This window comes from Macaca thibetana, chromosome 14, assembly GCF_024542745.1.
Source record: "Macaca thibetana thibetana isolate TM-01 chromosome 14, ASM2454274v1, whole genome shotgun sequence".
Taxonomy (NCBI): Eukaryota; Metazoa; Chordata; class Mammalia; order Primates; family Cercopithecidae; genus Macaca; species Macaca thibetana.
In genome coordinates, this window is record NC_065591.1 from 18188931 (window position 1) to 18204620 (window position 15690).

General features: G+C 49.5%; 2 protein-coding genes across 51 annotated transcripts in view; one reads left to right on the forward strand and one right to left on the reverse strand.

The window, feature by feature from the left end:
- ACP2 (acid phosphatase 2, lysosomal) overlaps positions 1-15690 on the forward strand; it is a 114737-nt gene that overhangs the window by 26942 nt on the left and 72105 nt on the right. The gene's annotated exons all lie outside the window — the stretch shown is intronic.
- MADD (MAP kinase activating death domain) overlaps positions 207-15690 on the reverse strand; it is a 56980-nt gene continuing 41496 nt past the window's right edge. For 39 of the 50 annotated variants that reach the window (XM_050759120.1, XM_050759117.1, XM_050759089.1 and 36 more), the window contains 7 exons: positions 15183-15290; positions 6196-6360; positions 5871-5943; positions 5633-5739; positions 3423-3492; positions 1532-1578; positions 207-1191 (listed from right to left, as the gene is read on the reverse strand). In XM_050759120.1, coding sequence (XP_050615077.1) covers positions 1087-1191; positions 1532-1578; positions 3423-3492; positions 5633-5739; positions 5871-5943; positions 6196-6360; positions 15183-15290 — 675 coding nt within the window. In that variant the 3' untranslated portion in view covers positions 207-1086. Of the gene's footprint in view, positions 1192-1530; positions 1579-3422; positions 3493-5632; positions 5740-5870; positions 5944-6195; positions 6361-15182; positions 15291-15690 lie in introns of those variants that run through there. The other 11 variants (XM_050759127.1, XM_050759125.1, XM_050759124.1 and 8 more) reach the window with 1 other exon arrangement.

The window sequence follows — 15690 nt, forward strand, 5'->3', positions numbered from 1 at the left end:
AGGAAGGAAAGCTCCTCCCGCAGCCTTGCTCTGGGAGACGAGAACAGGGGAGCTGGGGCCTCCGTGTGCCAAAGCTTGGACGTGGAGGACCTCATCTCCTTCCTTCCTTCCAGCCTGAGGTGCCTTTTTAGAGTCCAGGGACAGCCTTCCTCAGGCCTGAGCCAAGAGGAGGTGTCATTTAATGCAAGGCAGCCAGGGAGCCCGAAGGGAGTCAAAGACATTTATTTCACATTCACACAGCTGTACATTTTCTATAAATAATGTGGGGCTGAAATATTTACAGTCATCTCTTGCCCATGCCCAGGCTGCCTCTCCCTCCTGGCACCCCATGCCTGGAGACACAGCCTGCAGACACAGATGTGCAAACCCAGCTTGGCCTTTCCTGCCCACTCCCTGATGCTCAGGCAGAGCAGCCAGTGGTCCCTGGGACTCCACGAGCCTCGCCCACTCCGTCCTCTGATGCCGAAGGCGTGGCAGGCCACAGGGAATTTGCTGCTCCACTGCAGTGACGGAGGCTGTAGCAGGCAGCAGCCCACACTTGCGGGCCCCGCGCAGTAGCTGCCAGCTTGGGAATGCAGAAGGAAGCAGGGAGGCTGCCACTCGCTCCAGCTGCCCCCCAATTCTTCCCTTCCTCTCTGTGCCCTTCCTCTGAGAGGGCGAGCCCCAGGGTTCCCTCATTCCTCACAGAGTGAAACTGCTCCAGGCGCCCAGTCGTGCCGGGTCAAAGAGAAGGGTGAGCCAGACTCCTGCAGTGGACAGTTACAACGCCAGGGACAAGGACAAGGAACCACAACACAAATGTCTCAAGGACACACAACAGTGGGTTCACACCAGCCCCACAGACACACGCTCTTGAGCCCTGAGGGGAAGGCAGTTTGGTCTTCTGGGAGTGGAGAGGGGAAGGTGGACACGCTCAAAGACACACTCAGAGGGACACATAACCAGTAACCAACTAATCCACAGCAGGGGCTTGCAGGGGACACACGAGCATCGTCCACTCCTCAGTCACAGCAGCATCGTGCACTTGGGAACAGAAAGGGGCCAGGGGCGTGCCCTGGGCTGGGGCGGCTTCGTAGCCCCTCTCCATCAGCTAGAGACAGGCCGGGGTGGGGTTCTGAGATCTTCCTCACTGCTACGAACTGCAGCCACGTACGAGAAGAGACACAATACAGAGTAGCAGATTTCGTGGGCCTAGAGGGGAGAGAAAACCAAGCGGATCACGATACTGAGACTCCTGCATCTCCATGTGTGGAGGATCTGCCAATGGGCAACTCCTGCCCTAACACTGGATGGGCCTCTGGACTAAACGTGAGCTCCAAGCAAGGAAGCTGTCCCCGTGGGAGAGGGGATCCATGTGTGTGTGTCTGTCTCCCGGGGCTCAAGACCCGTTTCAGCTTGAGTTGAACCTTTGGCAACAAGACCAGGTCCCCACTCAACCCTGTGCGCTCAGAGGGCCCACCCCTCCTCTTGTCCGAAGGTCCCCAGGGAGCCCTGCACACTGTGGCCCATCAGGGTTGAGCAGCACACTCACCATTGGTGTCTTGTACTTGTGGCTCACCACTTCTTTAATTTCAGGAACTAAAACCGGACGGGCAAGAGACAAAACAGAAAGTTCAACACTAAGAGCAGTAGTGCCATGCTCCCCCAGGCGGCAGCGCCCGGCGTCAGGGTCCCCTTCCCCTCTGTGGCCTCTCACAGTGGCTGCAGCAGCTTAGGCTATGACAGGGCAGAGGCCACCAGAGGCTCTGTCCAGACCCTGCCGGCTGGGAGGACATGGCCCCAGCCTCCTCAGCTAGGCCTCTGCCGTCCGCAGTGGCTTTTACTTGATGGCTGTGATTCCAGCCACTTCTTTGAAAGCCCTGGATGGGAGGGATGGACCTTTCACCAGCCTGGTCACGGCTACTGTCCAGGGCCCCTGAGGAGCTGCCGTGGGGAATTCCCAGGTTTTGGCTGGGAGGAGAGAGCTGTTTCTAGCTTGTGTCCAACTTTGCTGAGACACCCGTGAACTCATCTTGTCACCAGCCTGAAAATTGGGTCATGTTAAACACAGTTCCCTTTATTCCCAGCCCCCTACATAGAGGGTCTTGAGGCTGAAGAGGTAACATGATACTAAACCCACAGGACGTGGCAGTGTCCTTCCCTGAGCGGCAGGAGAAGCCCAGGCCTGCCTGTGTGAGGGAGAGCGTCTGAGGGCTCTGGAGCAACACACCCAGCAGAAGACAGGCGAGTACAGCACCCAGGGAGGGAGGTGACAGGGAGCATCAGGCAAAATACACACATGTCCACAGCCCGGAAGGCAAGAGAGCCCCCGCTCCAGCCATGCAGGGGTTCTGCTTGGCCAGAGGAAGGAGTAGCCCCCCAGGCTCAGCCATCATCATGGCCCCTTGAGACTGGGAGCGGAGGGGCCTGGCATCTCCCTGGGGGCCAGAAAAGGCAGGAGGAGAATTGGCTGTACCTTCCTCTGACCCTGGGAGGCAGAATTTGGGGAAACTCAGGGTCAGCAGGGAATAAACTCATCAAAGGTAGAGCAAGAAGCCCAGGCCATTCTCCTGAGTTGGAAGATTCCCCCAAGTATCTCTCTGACAGAAGAGAGAAGGGAGCACACGGGGAGGAAAGTCCAGTGAGCCAGTGAGAGGGGGGAGGCAAGGTGGGAAGAAAGAGGGTGGGGGAGAAAGGAAGAGATGAGCTGGCAGTGTGAGGAGCTGGTTCGGTGGAAGGGAGCTACCCACCCAGGGCAGGGCCCAAGGCAGAGACCTGGGGAGAGGCAGCACGAGCCGAGGTCACTTTACCTGCTGGAGAACGAAGGTTTTCATAGCAGCGATGAGGGGCACAAAAGAATGAAGCACAAACACAGCAGGAACTCAAAGCCCCAGGGTGAGAACCCACTACACCACTCCCTAGCGCTGGCTCCCAGCTTCGGGCTACAGCTGCCCTGCTAGGCTCCTCTGTCCCTCAAGTGAGTCTGCCTGCGATGCCCCGTGCCCTTTGTCTGGCACAGAGGCCAGGTGGAGACCAGAGTGGTGCCAGGGAGGCTGGGTGGAGGACTGGGCTGCTAGAGAGATTGCAGCAGGTGATACAGACGTAGTGGAGCTTGGGGGTCACCAGTCTGCTCTATCCCAAACTTTCTGACCACTGGCTGGCCCAGCACGGGGAGGTGGTGCTACTTCGCTGAGCTGCTTCAGGACCACCTCTGAACTCGAAACCCACCTGAGGCCCCATTTGCTCTTCTGCGATCCATTATCTATCTTTCCCTTCCACTTCCCGGCTCTCATCTCAGGGGTCCCTTTTCTTCCTTGTCTCTGCTCCTCCTGACCTCTCTACAGAGGTTCTTCTTCTCCCTGACCCTAGACCCTCCTCTGGAGCTCCGAGGTTTGAGTTACTGCCATGTGAGTCCAGACCTAAGAGCAAAATAGTGTAATTACCAAATTCCTCCAGGACAAAGACGCCTCGAACTGTATTGCACTTTTTAATGTGATTCAGCTCTATGAAAACCTGCAAGAGAGGGAGGGAGGGCGGGGTAAGGCCCACAGGCTCCACCCCTGCCCCACACAGCACACTCTCCCAGCTACAGCCCCACCCACACAAAGAAAGTCTATTTCCCAAAGAGAGGACAGAAGAATCCACACGCACACAACTCAAAAGCGCTAAGAAGCGAAGATAGCAGAAAGGGCATGTACCTTCCGCTCCTGGCCGGAGGAGAAAGCATGGGAGAGAAATGAAGGCGTTAGTTTCAATGGTCAAACCCAACCCGAAGGCCCCGCTGCTGGCCTGGGCTGCCCGCCCGTACCCTCTGCCCAGGGCAGTGCTTGTAAGACACCGTGCCCCAGGGATCCCCACTCAGCCCATCAGGTCTCTACCCTTCCATGCATCCTCCTCCGGCGCAGAGGGCTGGCACGGGCACAAAGCTCCCCTCAGACTGTCCTTGGGGTGGGAGGTGTTGGTATCCTCCTTGAAACAGGATCCAGGATCTCCCAAGAGGTATGTGGTGATAATAATACCCGCTACCACTTGCTGAGCACATACTTGGGGTTTACAAATACGATTTCTAATCCCTGCGCCTACATGACACAGTATATAGTATTACCCCCATTTTCTACATGAGGAAACTATGGATCAGAAAGTTTCTCTGCCCATGAACATGGAAGCTGGGCTTCAAATCCAAGCACGTCCTGACACCAAAGCCTGTGCTTTTCCCATTCACCCCAGACTGCACAGCTCCACCAGGTCTGCTGCCCCTTCCAGTCCAACTGACCACTGTGTGGCAGAAGAGGGACAGGTTGCTATCTCATTATTAACTGTGAGGTGAGATTGAGAAGCTGCGCTTTCCTCTCCTTCTCTGCGCAATCTATCTTCTAGGGGCCAAGCCTTCAACCACAGACTGGCTTGGATGGCTGCCCAGAGGGGCTGTGCCAAGGGCAGGACGAGGAACAGGGCAGAGCTCCTGGGCGTTGCTCAGCAAGATCTCATCTTCAGACAGGGAGGCCACAGCACTAAAATGTGGTCAGGAGCCTGCTCCTCAAGAAATACTGACACCTCTGTGGTCCAGAAAAGCACTTAGGTAGACCCCTCTCTGGGCTGGTCCTAAGGTCTTTGGGGTTGGCTACCGCCCTAAGTTCTAGATTGAAAATACACTAAGGGGCTGCTGGCAGCCTGGGCAGCTGTTTCCCGTTAAACCAAAGCTGCCCAGCTACGTTCCTGGAAGAGAGATACAACGGCTAGCAGAGGGAGGGAGACAGCCACATCAGTCAGGCATCCACCTCCCCTGAGGGTCTGCAGCCTGGCCAGGGGCTATGGGGCTTCACACATTCGGGTCTGGCTCAGAGCCTCAGGGAGAGCAACCCGGACATCAGGGAAAGAGGAGGGAAGGCACTTGTGTGAGGAGTCAGAGCTGTGAACGGACCTGGGATGATGCGCTGGCCTCAGAAAGGAATTAGCTTAAGGAATGTCCACTGAGAGAAAAAGGTAACACTGTGTTAAAAGACCAAGAGAGAAAAAAAAAAAAAAAGTCAGCTCCTATGGTGGAATTACAATGAGGGAAATATGTATCCAGAACTGCTTCCCAATCAAAAGAAGGGGAATGGGGCCTGTGGAGCAGGGGACAGAGTGGGAACACTCAGAGGAAGGAAAAGAACAGAAGAATCCGCAGAAGAAAAAGGCAAATAAACACACTCCAGAGAGGACAGACACAAGCTACTTACACACAGGCACGCACACACGCACACGCAAGCTGCACGCACACCAGAAAGACACAAAGAGATCGGCCAGTCTAGACTCTCAAAGCAAAACCACCAAGCAGAAGCATACCCTGGGAATAGAGGAAGGCAGAGACACTGCAGGGGAAGGGCCAAGTGAGACGCTCCCACTCACACTGTGTGGAGTCCAACGGATGGGGCAGCGTGGCCACCCGGCCTCGCTTCTGCCCAGCCTCCCCCGCGGGCTCCCTGGTGCACCTTCACAGCGCCAGGTGGTCGCCAACGTCACTGTGCCCTCCCCTGGGATTTCTTTCCTGGGTCCAGCTGCTCCAGTTCTCCCTCTAGCTCGAGGGCCCTCTCTCATGCTTTGCTGGGGAAGTACTGGGGGCCTGGACACTGGTCCTTCTTACAGGGAGCCTTGTGCTGCTGCTCGCACCTACCTGATTGTGCATAAACTTGAGGTTGATCCCTTCCAGGGTGACCTGCAGCAGGCCACCCTCACCAGTCTTCATGTCCTGCACAGGGAACTCGCCACCCAATTCAGGTCCTGTGGTGAGGGAGGGGCTATCAGCTCACTGGTGCGGTGGGGAATCCCACCCCTGACTTCCCTACCAGACCCCGACACTCAGAAGGACTGGTGGAAACAGGGAAGACACTCTCAGGAAAAACTCTCCTCACCGGGTTTGATGCTTTGCTGTCGGGCGGCAGCGCGCTCCATGCTGTCCTTCACACAGTAGTACAGCTCCCGACACTGTGGCACAGGGGGAGAGCGGTCCCATCATGGGGGCTGTCCACGGTTCCCCACCCACTGCTCTGTAACGGCCACTGAAGGCTTGGGCTGACGCCAGGACCTCCGAGACAGCTTTAGGTACCACACCCAACAGCTGGAGACAGAAGTGTGGCTCCAGACATGGGTTTTGGAATTTTAACTTCCCAAAGATAAACTCACTATTTGGTCCTCAATGCCTACCCTAGCCCCAATCCAAACACAGATCCTGGGTACCTTTTTAGTATAGAACTTGTTGAGCTGGGTCTCAGAGCCATTTCTACGCCACAAGCACAACACCTTGGTCTTGGGACAGTAGGTCATGTTGATGAGCTTCTCGTACCACCAGCGCTCATATACTGTTCCGATGTTACTACGCAACACCACACAGTCATCGCACACCTGGAGAAGTGCACAAAGCGGCTCAGTGGTTTCTGTCTCTGACAGCCTCTCCCTAGACTGTTTCCTACAGGGAAAGGGTGGGACAACTGGCCCTGCGGCATCCCCATGGTCAGGTTTTCTGCCTTATACTCGTGGTGTCCCTAGTTGGAGACACAAAACAGAACTACTGACATGCTGCCTGCTACAAGGATTGGTGGAAGAGATGGAGTCATTAGAAGAACCTGTGTATAAGTGAAGAGGCACAAATCAATCAGTTATTTATTACTTTTTTTTTTTTTTTTTTTTTTTTGAGACAGGGTCTCACTTTGTCCCCCAGGCTTGAGCGCACTGGTGCCATCTCAGCTCACTGTAGCCTTGACCTCCCAGGTTCCCCCAAAGTAGCAGGGACTACAGGTGCACACCATCACACTGGCTATAATTTTTTTTTTTTTTTTTGAGATAGAGTCCCACTGTTGCCTGGACTGGAGTGCAGAGATGCAATCTCGACTCACTACAACCTCTGCCTCATGGGTTCAAACGATTCTCCTGCCTCAGCCTCCTGAGTAGCTGAGACTACAGGCACATACCACCATGCTTGGCTAATTTTTGTATTTTTAGTAGAGACAGGGTTTCATAATGTTGGCCAGGCTGGTCTTGAACTCCTGACCTCAAGTGATCCACCCGTCTCGGCCTCCCAAAGTGCTGGGATTACAGGTGTGACCCACCGCACTAAGCCCAGTTATTTATTTATTTATTTATTTATTTATTTATTTTTGAGATGGAGTCTCGCTCTGTCGCCCAGGCTGGAGTGCAGTGGCCGGATCTCAGCTCACTGCAAGCTCCGCCTCCCGGGTTTACGCCATTCTCCTGCCTCAGCCTCTCTAGAAGCTGGGACTATAGGCGCCCACCACCTCGCCTGGCTAGTTTTTTGTATTTTTTAGTAGAGATGGGGTTTCACTGTATTAGCCAGGATGGTCTCGATCTCCTGACCTCGTGATCCGCCCGTCTCAGCCTCCCAAAGTGCTGGGATTACAGGCTTGAGCCACCGTGCCCGGCCAGCCCAGTTATTTATTTACCTTTTATGTGCTCTATGGACTTAAAGTATTTGGAGGAGATCTCATGCCTCCATCTTACGACCTCAGGAATCATCTTTGTTGACAAACACAAAGGCAGGAGATCATGACAGACTTAACCAAGGAGAAAAATGGGAGCTGATGTACTTTCTAATCCTGGGTCTACCTTATATCTATAAAAATATATATATTTGTATATATATATTTTTTGATACGGCGTCTTGCTCTGTCGCCCAGGCTGGAGTGCAGTGGCGCAGTCTCGGCTCACCGCAAGCTCCGCCTCCTGGGTTCACGCCATTCTCCTGCCTCAGCCTCCGGAGCAGCTGGGACTACAGGCGCCCACCACCGCGCCTGGCTAATTTTTTTGTATTTTTAGTAGAGACGGGGTTTCACCGTGTTCACCAGGATGGTCTCGATCTCCTGACCTTGTGATCCGCCAGCCTTGGCCTCCCAAAGTGCTGGGATTACAGGCGTGAGCCACCGCGCCCGGCTCTATAAAAATATTTTAAAAAATTAATACAAGTGACACACGAACAGTGCCTACTGCATAAAAATGATACAATACAGGATGATATAAATTAAAAACCAAATATCTTTGACACCTTCTGTTCAACATTCTCTTTCAGGTGAAGTTATCCGTTCTTTTTTTTTTTTTTTGAGACGGAGTCTTGCTCTGTCGCCCAGGCTGGAGTGCAGTGGCGTGATCTCAGCTCACTGCAAGCTCCGCCTCCCAGGTTCACGCCATTCTCCTGCCTCAGCCTCCCAAGTAGCTGGGACTACAGGCGCACGCCACCATGCCCGGCTAATTTTTTTTTTTTTTTTAAGTAGAGACAAGGTTTCACCGTGTTAGCAAGGATGGTCTCGATCTCCTGATCTCATGATCTGCCTACCTTGGCCTCCTAAAGTGCTGGGATTACAGGTGTGAGCCACTGTACCCGGCCAGTTATCTGTTCTTAAGGCTTCAAATGTTACAGGAGACATTATAGCACAGTGGTGAAGGGCACAGGTCTAAAGTCAGCCTGAGTTTAGATTCCAGCTCTGCCATTACTGAGCTGTGCCACCTGAGCAAGTTCATCTGTGTCCACAGTTCCTCACGGGTAAGACGGGGATAGTAACAGTAATAACTTCCTACAGTTACTACGAAGACTAAATGAGTTAATGTGCATAAAGTACGTAAGGTGCATACAAAGCCAGGCACACAGAAAGTACCCTAATTGGCTACTAGATATCAGAACTATGAACTAATGATTATTACCACGTTGATGGTTCTTACCTCTTTCTCCATCTTAGACCTCTCTTCCTGAGCTCCTGAGCCTCTCAATGTCTGGATGCTTCACATGTAGCACCTCAAACTCATTGTGTCCAAATCTGAACTCAACATCTCCTCCTGGGCAGATCCTCCTTTTAAGTCTGCTATTTGAGGAAACGGCACCACCATCCACCCAGCTGCCCCAGCCTGAAATGAAGAAGTGATGCCCGACTCCTTCCTCTTCCCTCTAACTACACTCCATCACTGAGTCCCATTGGTTCTAGCTCAAATATCCCTGACTGCTCTTCCACTCCCCAGCCATTAACTCTTACTTTTTCTTCAAGTCTAAGCTCAAAGGTCAACTTCTCAAGGGAGTTGTCCACAGCTCCAAGGCCCTCTGCTATATATTCCCATAACTCCTGCCCCCTGAGCTTCTTTCATAATGCTCACTGTATTTTATAATACTCTTTATTTATTTGATTTCCCCGATAGCTAGTCAATGCTAAGGGCAATAGAAATCACGTCTGTCTTATTCACTGCTATAATCCCGACACCCAAAAAACTACCTAGCACATAATATGTGCTCCATAAATATTAGGTGAGTAAGGACTACACAAGACTATCAGGTTTAAGCTACTCTATAAGAGTTTACTGGAGTTCTAAAGCCTTTGGAGAATGAGTCAAAGTGGCAGAGTAGGAATGGGAAACCTGAGTTCTAGCCCCAGTCTGACTCTGTGGTTTTCTCCAGGGGGAAAATGGACCATACCACTCCACCTTTCATAATCCTTTAAGAACATCATGTAAAGGCGGGCAGAACACATTTAGGAGAACACATGATTTCTAAGCTAGAGCATTCTAGGCTAGAGAAATGCTCGTAATATACTGTTAGAGTCGCCTAAGTGGCTGTTGAAGGTGTAAACTGGTATAGTCTTTGGGATGGCAATTTGGCAAAATCTAATGAAATCTTAAATGTAATAAGCTTGACTTGAAAATTTCATGTCTAGGACAATATCCTATAGAAATTCTCATGTGAGGGTGCAAAAATATATGCTCAAGGATATTCAATGAGCAATTTTTATTTTTTATTTATTTATTTTTGAGACAGGGTCTTGCTCTGTCACCCAGGCTGGACTGAAGTGATGCAATCAGAGCTTACTGAAGCCTTGATCTACCAGGCTCAAGGATCCTCCAGCTTAACCTCCCCAGTAGCTGGGACCACGGGCATGTACTAGCATGCCTAGCTTACTTAAAATTTTTTTTTGTGGAGACAGGGTTTCCCTATGTTGCCCAGGCTGGTCTTGACCTCCTGGGCTCAAGCGAACGTCCCACCTCAGCATTCCTAATAGCTGGGACCACAGGCATACACCACCACATGTATGACTAATTTTTAAATTTTTTGTAGAGACAGGGTTTCTCTCTTGTTGCCCATGCTGGTCTCAAACTCTTGAGCTCAAGCAATCCTCTTGCCTTGGCCTCCCAAAATACTGGGATCACAGGCGTGAGCCACCATGCTTGGCCCAATGAGCAATTTTTTTTTTTTTTTTTGTGACAGAGTCTCGCTCTGTTGCCCAGGCTGGAGTGCAGTGGCCGGATCTCAGCTCACTGCAAGCTCCGCCTCCCGGGTTTACGCCATTCTCCTGCCTCAGCCTCCCCAGTAGCTGGGATTACAGGCGCCCGCCACCTTGCCCAGCTAGTTTTTTGTATTTTTTAGTAGAGACGGGGTTTCACTGGGTTAGCCAGGATGGTCTCGATCTGCTGACCTTGTGATCTGCCCGTCTCGGCCTCCCAAAGTGCTGGGATTACAGGCTTGAGCCACCGCGCCCGGCCAACATTTGTAATTTCATACCACTTCCACAAGTGCCAAAACAAAATTCCATATAAATAAATTATATTTACACAAATATGCATTTTCAATAATCTGAAAGAAGTCACACAAAACTCTTTAATAGTGGTTACCTCTGGGACAAAGGATTGAGAGGGAGTAAAACTTTTAATTATTTTTAAACTTTTGGCTGGTTTGAAACATTTATAGCATATACTGTTTTACTTTTGTAACTAAAAAAAAGGGCAATAAAAACAATTTTTAAAAATCTTTGGTGGCCGGGCGCGGTGGCTCACACCTGTAATCCCAGCACTTTGGGAGGCCGAGGCGGGCAGATCACGAGGTCAGGAAATTGAGACCATCCTGGCTAACACGGTGAAACCCTGTCTCTACTAAAAACACAAAAAATTAGCCGGGCAAGGTGTTGGGTGCCTGTAGTCCCAGCTACTTGGGAGGCTGAAGCAGGAGAATGGTGTGAACCTGGGAGGCGAAGCTTGCACTGAGCTGAGATCACACCACTGCACTCCAGCCTGGGCAACACCGCAAGACTCTCTCTCAAAAAAAAACAAAAAATCTTTGGCCGGGTACGGAGGTTCACACCTGTAATCCCAGCATTTTGGGAGGCCGAGGCAGACAGATCACTTAAGACCAGGAGTTCAAGACCAGCCTGGCCAACATGGCAAAACCTCATCTCTGCTAAAAATACCAAAAATTTGCCGAGCGTGGTGATGCGTGCCTGTAGTCCCGGCTACTTGGGAGGCTGAGGTAGAATTGCTTGAACTCAGTGGGTAGATGTTGCAGTGAGCCAAGATTGTGCCACTGCACTCCAGCCTGGGTGACAGGGCAAGACTCCATCTCCAAAAAAAAAAAAAAAAAAAAAAAAAAAAATCTTCCTTGGCCAGGCACGGCAGCTCACACCTGTAATCCCAGCACTTTGGGAGGCTGAGGTGGGCGGATCACTTGAGGTCAGGAGTTTGAGACCAGCTTGGCCAACATGGTGAAACCCCATCTCTACTAAAAATACAAAAATTAGCCAGACATGATGACATGTGCCTGTAGTCCCAGCTACTCAGGAGGCTGACGCAGGAGAATCGCTTGAACCTGGGAGGCAGAGGTTGCAGTGAACCAAGATTGCGCCACTGCACTTCAGCCTAGGCAACAGAGTGAGACTCTGTCTCAAAAAAAAGAAAAAAATTCCCAAATTGCTGTCCAATTGATCATGCAGAAAGCAGGCTATGCTCTGAGAAAGGCAAAATCAAATAGCCTCACAGTAGCCAGGTGATGTCACAGTGACCATGGTGCACTCTTCCCTGGCATGGCACCACTTCAAGGAAGTGGCATCTATTTGGGCAATGCGTCCAGTCCCACACTCCAGAGACTTAGCATGAGGCTCCCTCTGTACAGTGGTGAGAGTAAGAGTAGTCCAAGGAAACTGCTGGAGAGATTTTTTTTTTAAAGGAAAAGAAAAGGGCAAGAGTCATGTGGCACTTCTACTGTGGTGCAGGCGTCCTGAGTCAGCCCTCAGCTCCGAGAGGCAACAAGGCAAATTCTAACACTTTAAAGGGTGACATGAAAATGACTCCTTCTTGGCTACACTGACGTGTATGTTTCTGCTTCAGGGTAAGCCCCTCTGTTTGGTAAACCACCTGTTCAAAAAACTGTGACTGTGGAAATCAAATTCAGCTAAATCACAGGGGAACAGATAACATAAGCAAAATTTCACTACTTTATATTTAGGAGTTGTACTTGGTCCTTAAAATTACTTAGAGGTCTGTTTCAGAATTAAAAACACAGAAATGAAGAAAACATAGTCAATTTCCTTTATAATTCTAGAGAGTAAGGCTTTTTCTAACTATGTCTCAAAATCCAGAAGCCGTAAAAGAAACTATTGATTAATTTAATTATATAAAAGTAGCCAGGCATGATGGCTCACACCTGTAATCCCAGCACTTTGAGAGGCTGAGGTGGGTGGATCACTTGAGGTTAGGAGTGCGAGACCACCCTGGCCAACATGGTAAAACCCCATCTCCACTAAAAATACAAGAATTAGCCGGGTGTGGTGGCAGGCACCTGTAATCCCAGCTACTTGGGATGCTGGGGCAGGAGAATTGCTTGAACCTGGGAGGCAGAGGTTGCAGTGCGCCGAGATCATGCCGCTGCATCCAGCCTGGGCGACAGAGACAGACTCTGTCTCAAAAAAAAAAAAAAAAAAAAATTATATCCAAGTAAAAAATTTATGTGTGTCAAAAAATATCATAGGCAAAATCAGAAAAGACAAATGAGAACTTTCTGGTGGGCAGATCAGACTGCCCACATCTGAGCCCACTGATCAGTAGGACAGGGATGACCATAAGAGGCAACAAGAAGCATATAGCACCACTCATTAAGTGTTCTTCCCAGAAGAGTGAATCTGAAAGTGATCAAACCTCTAAACTGAACTACCAGTCTATGAGAAATATGTGACAGAGAAACACGCTAACAGAAAGGAGACACAATCAGCAAAAAATCTAGAATGTAGGAGACTCCACAGGGCAAATGATCCAATTTCTTCAACAAAATAAATTGCAAAGGGGGTATTACATGTTATGAGACACTTAAGAATTCCATCAACCAAAATTACAAATACATTGTCCCTCTGACCCAGCAATCTCATTTCTGGGAATCCTTAGACACACTTGCACATGTATAAAATGAAGCAGGCACAGCATCATTCACAGTATCACTAACAGCAAATTTGGAAGCAACCCAAGGATCCATATGTAGTGACTGGTTAAATAAATTAAGGCACAGTCACACAGTGGAATACACGTAGCCATAAAACGAGTGGGAAAGCTTTCTTGGTACTGATACAGAAGAGGACCAGGACAATATTAAATGAAAAAACCCAAGGAATAAAGCAATTGATAAGATGCGCTATCTTTCTGAAAGAAAGGACAAAAATAGGTCAGGTGGCGTGGCTTATGCCTATAATCCCAGCACTTTGTGAGGCCAAGGTGGGCGGATCACTTGAAGTCAGGAGTTCAAGACCAGCCTGGCCAATATGGTGAAACCCCGTCTCTACTAAAAATAGAAAAATTAGCTGGGCATGGTGGTGGGTGCCTGTAATCCCAGCTACTTGGGCGGCTGAGACAGGAGAATTGCTTGAACCCAGGAGGCGGAGGGTGCAGTGAGGCGAGTTTGGACCACTGCACTCCAGCCTGAGCAAAAGAGCGAGACTCCGTCTCAAAGAGAGAAAAAAAAGAAGGGAGAAAAATAAGAATTTGTGTTCATCGAGACTCCATCTCAAAGAGGAAAAAAAAAAAAAAAAAAAGAAAAATCAGAATTTGTGTTCATATTTTATTGTTTGCATAAAAATCCACTGGAAGGCCCGGGGCACTGGCTCATGCCTACAATCCCAGTTCTTTGGGAGGCCGAGGCGGGTGCATCACTGAGGTCAGGAGTTCGAGACCAGCCTGACCAACATGGCGAAAACCCATCCCTAAAAAAAAATACAAAAAATTAGTCGGGCATGGTGGCAGGCGCCTGTCATCCCAGCTACTTGGGAGCCTGAGGCAGGAGAATTGCTTGAATCCAGGAGGTGGAGGTTGCAGTGAGCCGAGATCACGCCATTGCACTCCAGCCTGGGCATCAGAGCAAGACTCTGTCTCAAAAAGAAAAAAAAAAATTCACTGGAATTTACAAAGGAAACTAATAAAAGTGATTGTCTATAGGATGAAGGGGTGAGGGGAGTGGAAAATTCAGTGGAAGGGGACAAGAATGAGTGTAAGACTTCCCAATGTGTACTATTTTCTGTTATTCTGATTTATGAACAATGTGACTATATCATCTACATATAGATAGATATCTTTATATCTGTGTGTGTGTGTATAAAATAAATAGGGCTGGGTGCGGTGGCTCACACCTGTAATCCCAGTACTTTGGGGGGTCAAGGCAGGTGGATCACTTGAGGTCAGGAGTTCAAGACCAGCCTGGCCAACCAACATGATGAAATCCCGTCTCTACTAAAATACAAAAAATTGGCCAGGCATGGTGGTGCATGCCTGTAATCCTAGCTACTCAGGAAGCTGAGGCAGGAGAATTGCTTGAACCTGGGAGGCGGAGGCTATAGTGAGCCAAGATCACACCACTGCACTCCAGCCTGGGTGACAGAGCAATACTCTGTCTCAAAAAAAAAAAAAAAAAAAAAGAAATGGGTATCATCTACTATAACTATATAAAATTTAATTATCTGAATAACAATCTGATAATCTGGTTGGGTGCGGTGGCTCACGCCTGTAACCCCAGCACCTTGGAAGGCCAAGGTGGGTGGATTACTTGAGGTCAGGAGTTTGAGACCAGCCTGGCCAACATGATCAAATCCCATGTCTACTAAAAATAGAAAAATCAGCCGGGCATGGTGGCTGGCGCCTGTAATCCCAGCTACTTGCGAGGCTCTGGCAGGGGAACTGCTTGAACCCGGGAGGCGGAGGTTGCAGTGAGCCGAGATCAAGCCACTGCACTTCAGCCTGGGTGACAGAGTGAGACCCTATCTCAAAAAAACACACACAAAAAAACCAGAAAATCCCAATCTGATAATTTAATGATAAATGGATCATGAAGATGAATGAGAGAAATGAGAAAAATATTCTGGCATCAGTTCTAGGAGTTCCCTGTGACTCTCCAACAGCCCTTTGGGCCCCCAGCGTGAACCAGCACCTACCTCCATGAAAAAGATATCTCCATTTGTATCTGTCCCTGCATGTACCACAAATGTCTGCTTCTTCATATGCCGGCTGCCACTGGACCAGATAGAGAGATCGCGTCCATTCTGATGAAAGAGAGATTTTTTTGAGACAGTCATACATCCCTCTCAAGAGGGCTCTGGGCCAAGAATTCCCCATCCAGCAATCAAATTCATATCAGCTTTCTCAGCACAGTCTCATCTGCTGGCCACTGGTCACCCGGGAAGTGGTTTCAGATGTTTTGGTCTCAGAAGCCCCATATCTCTTAAAATTTATTGAAGATTCCAAAGAGCTTTTGTTTATGTGAGTTATAGATATTTACATACTAGAAATTTAAACAGAAATTTCTCAAATAATTATAAAAACAATTAATTCATTAATAACCCATTACATAGTAATATAAACATTTTTAAGAACTATATTTTCTAAAAAAAAAAGGCACCATTTCACATTTTTGCAAATCTCTTTAATGTTTGACTTAACAGC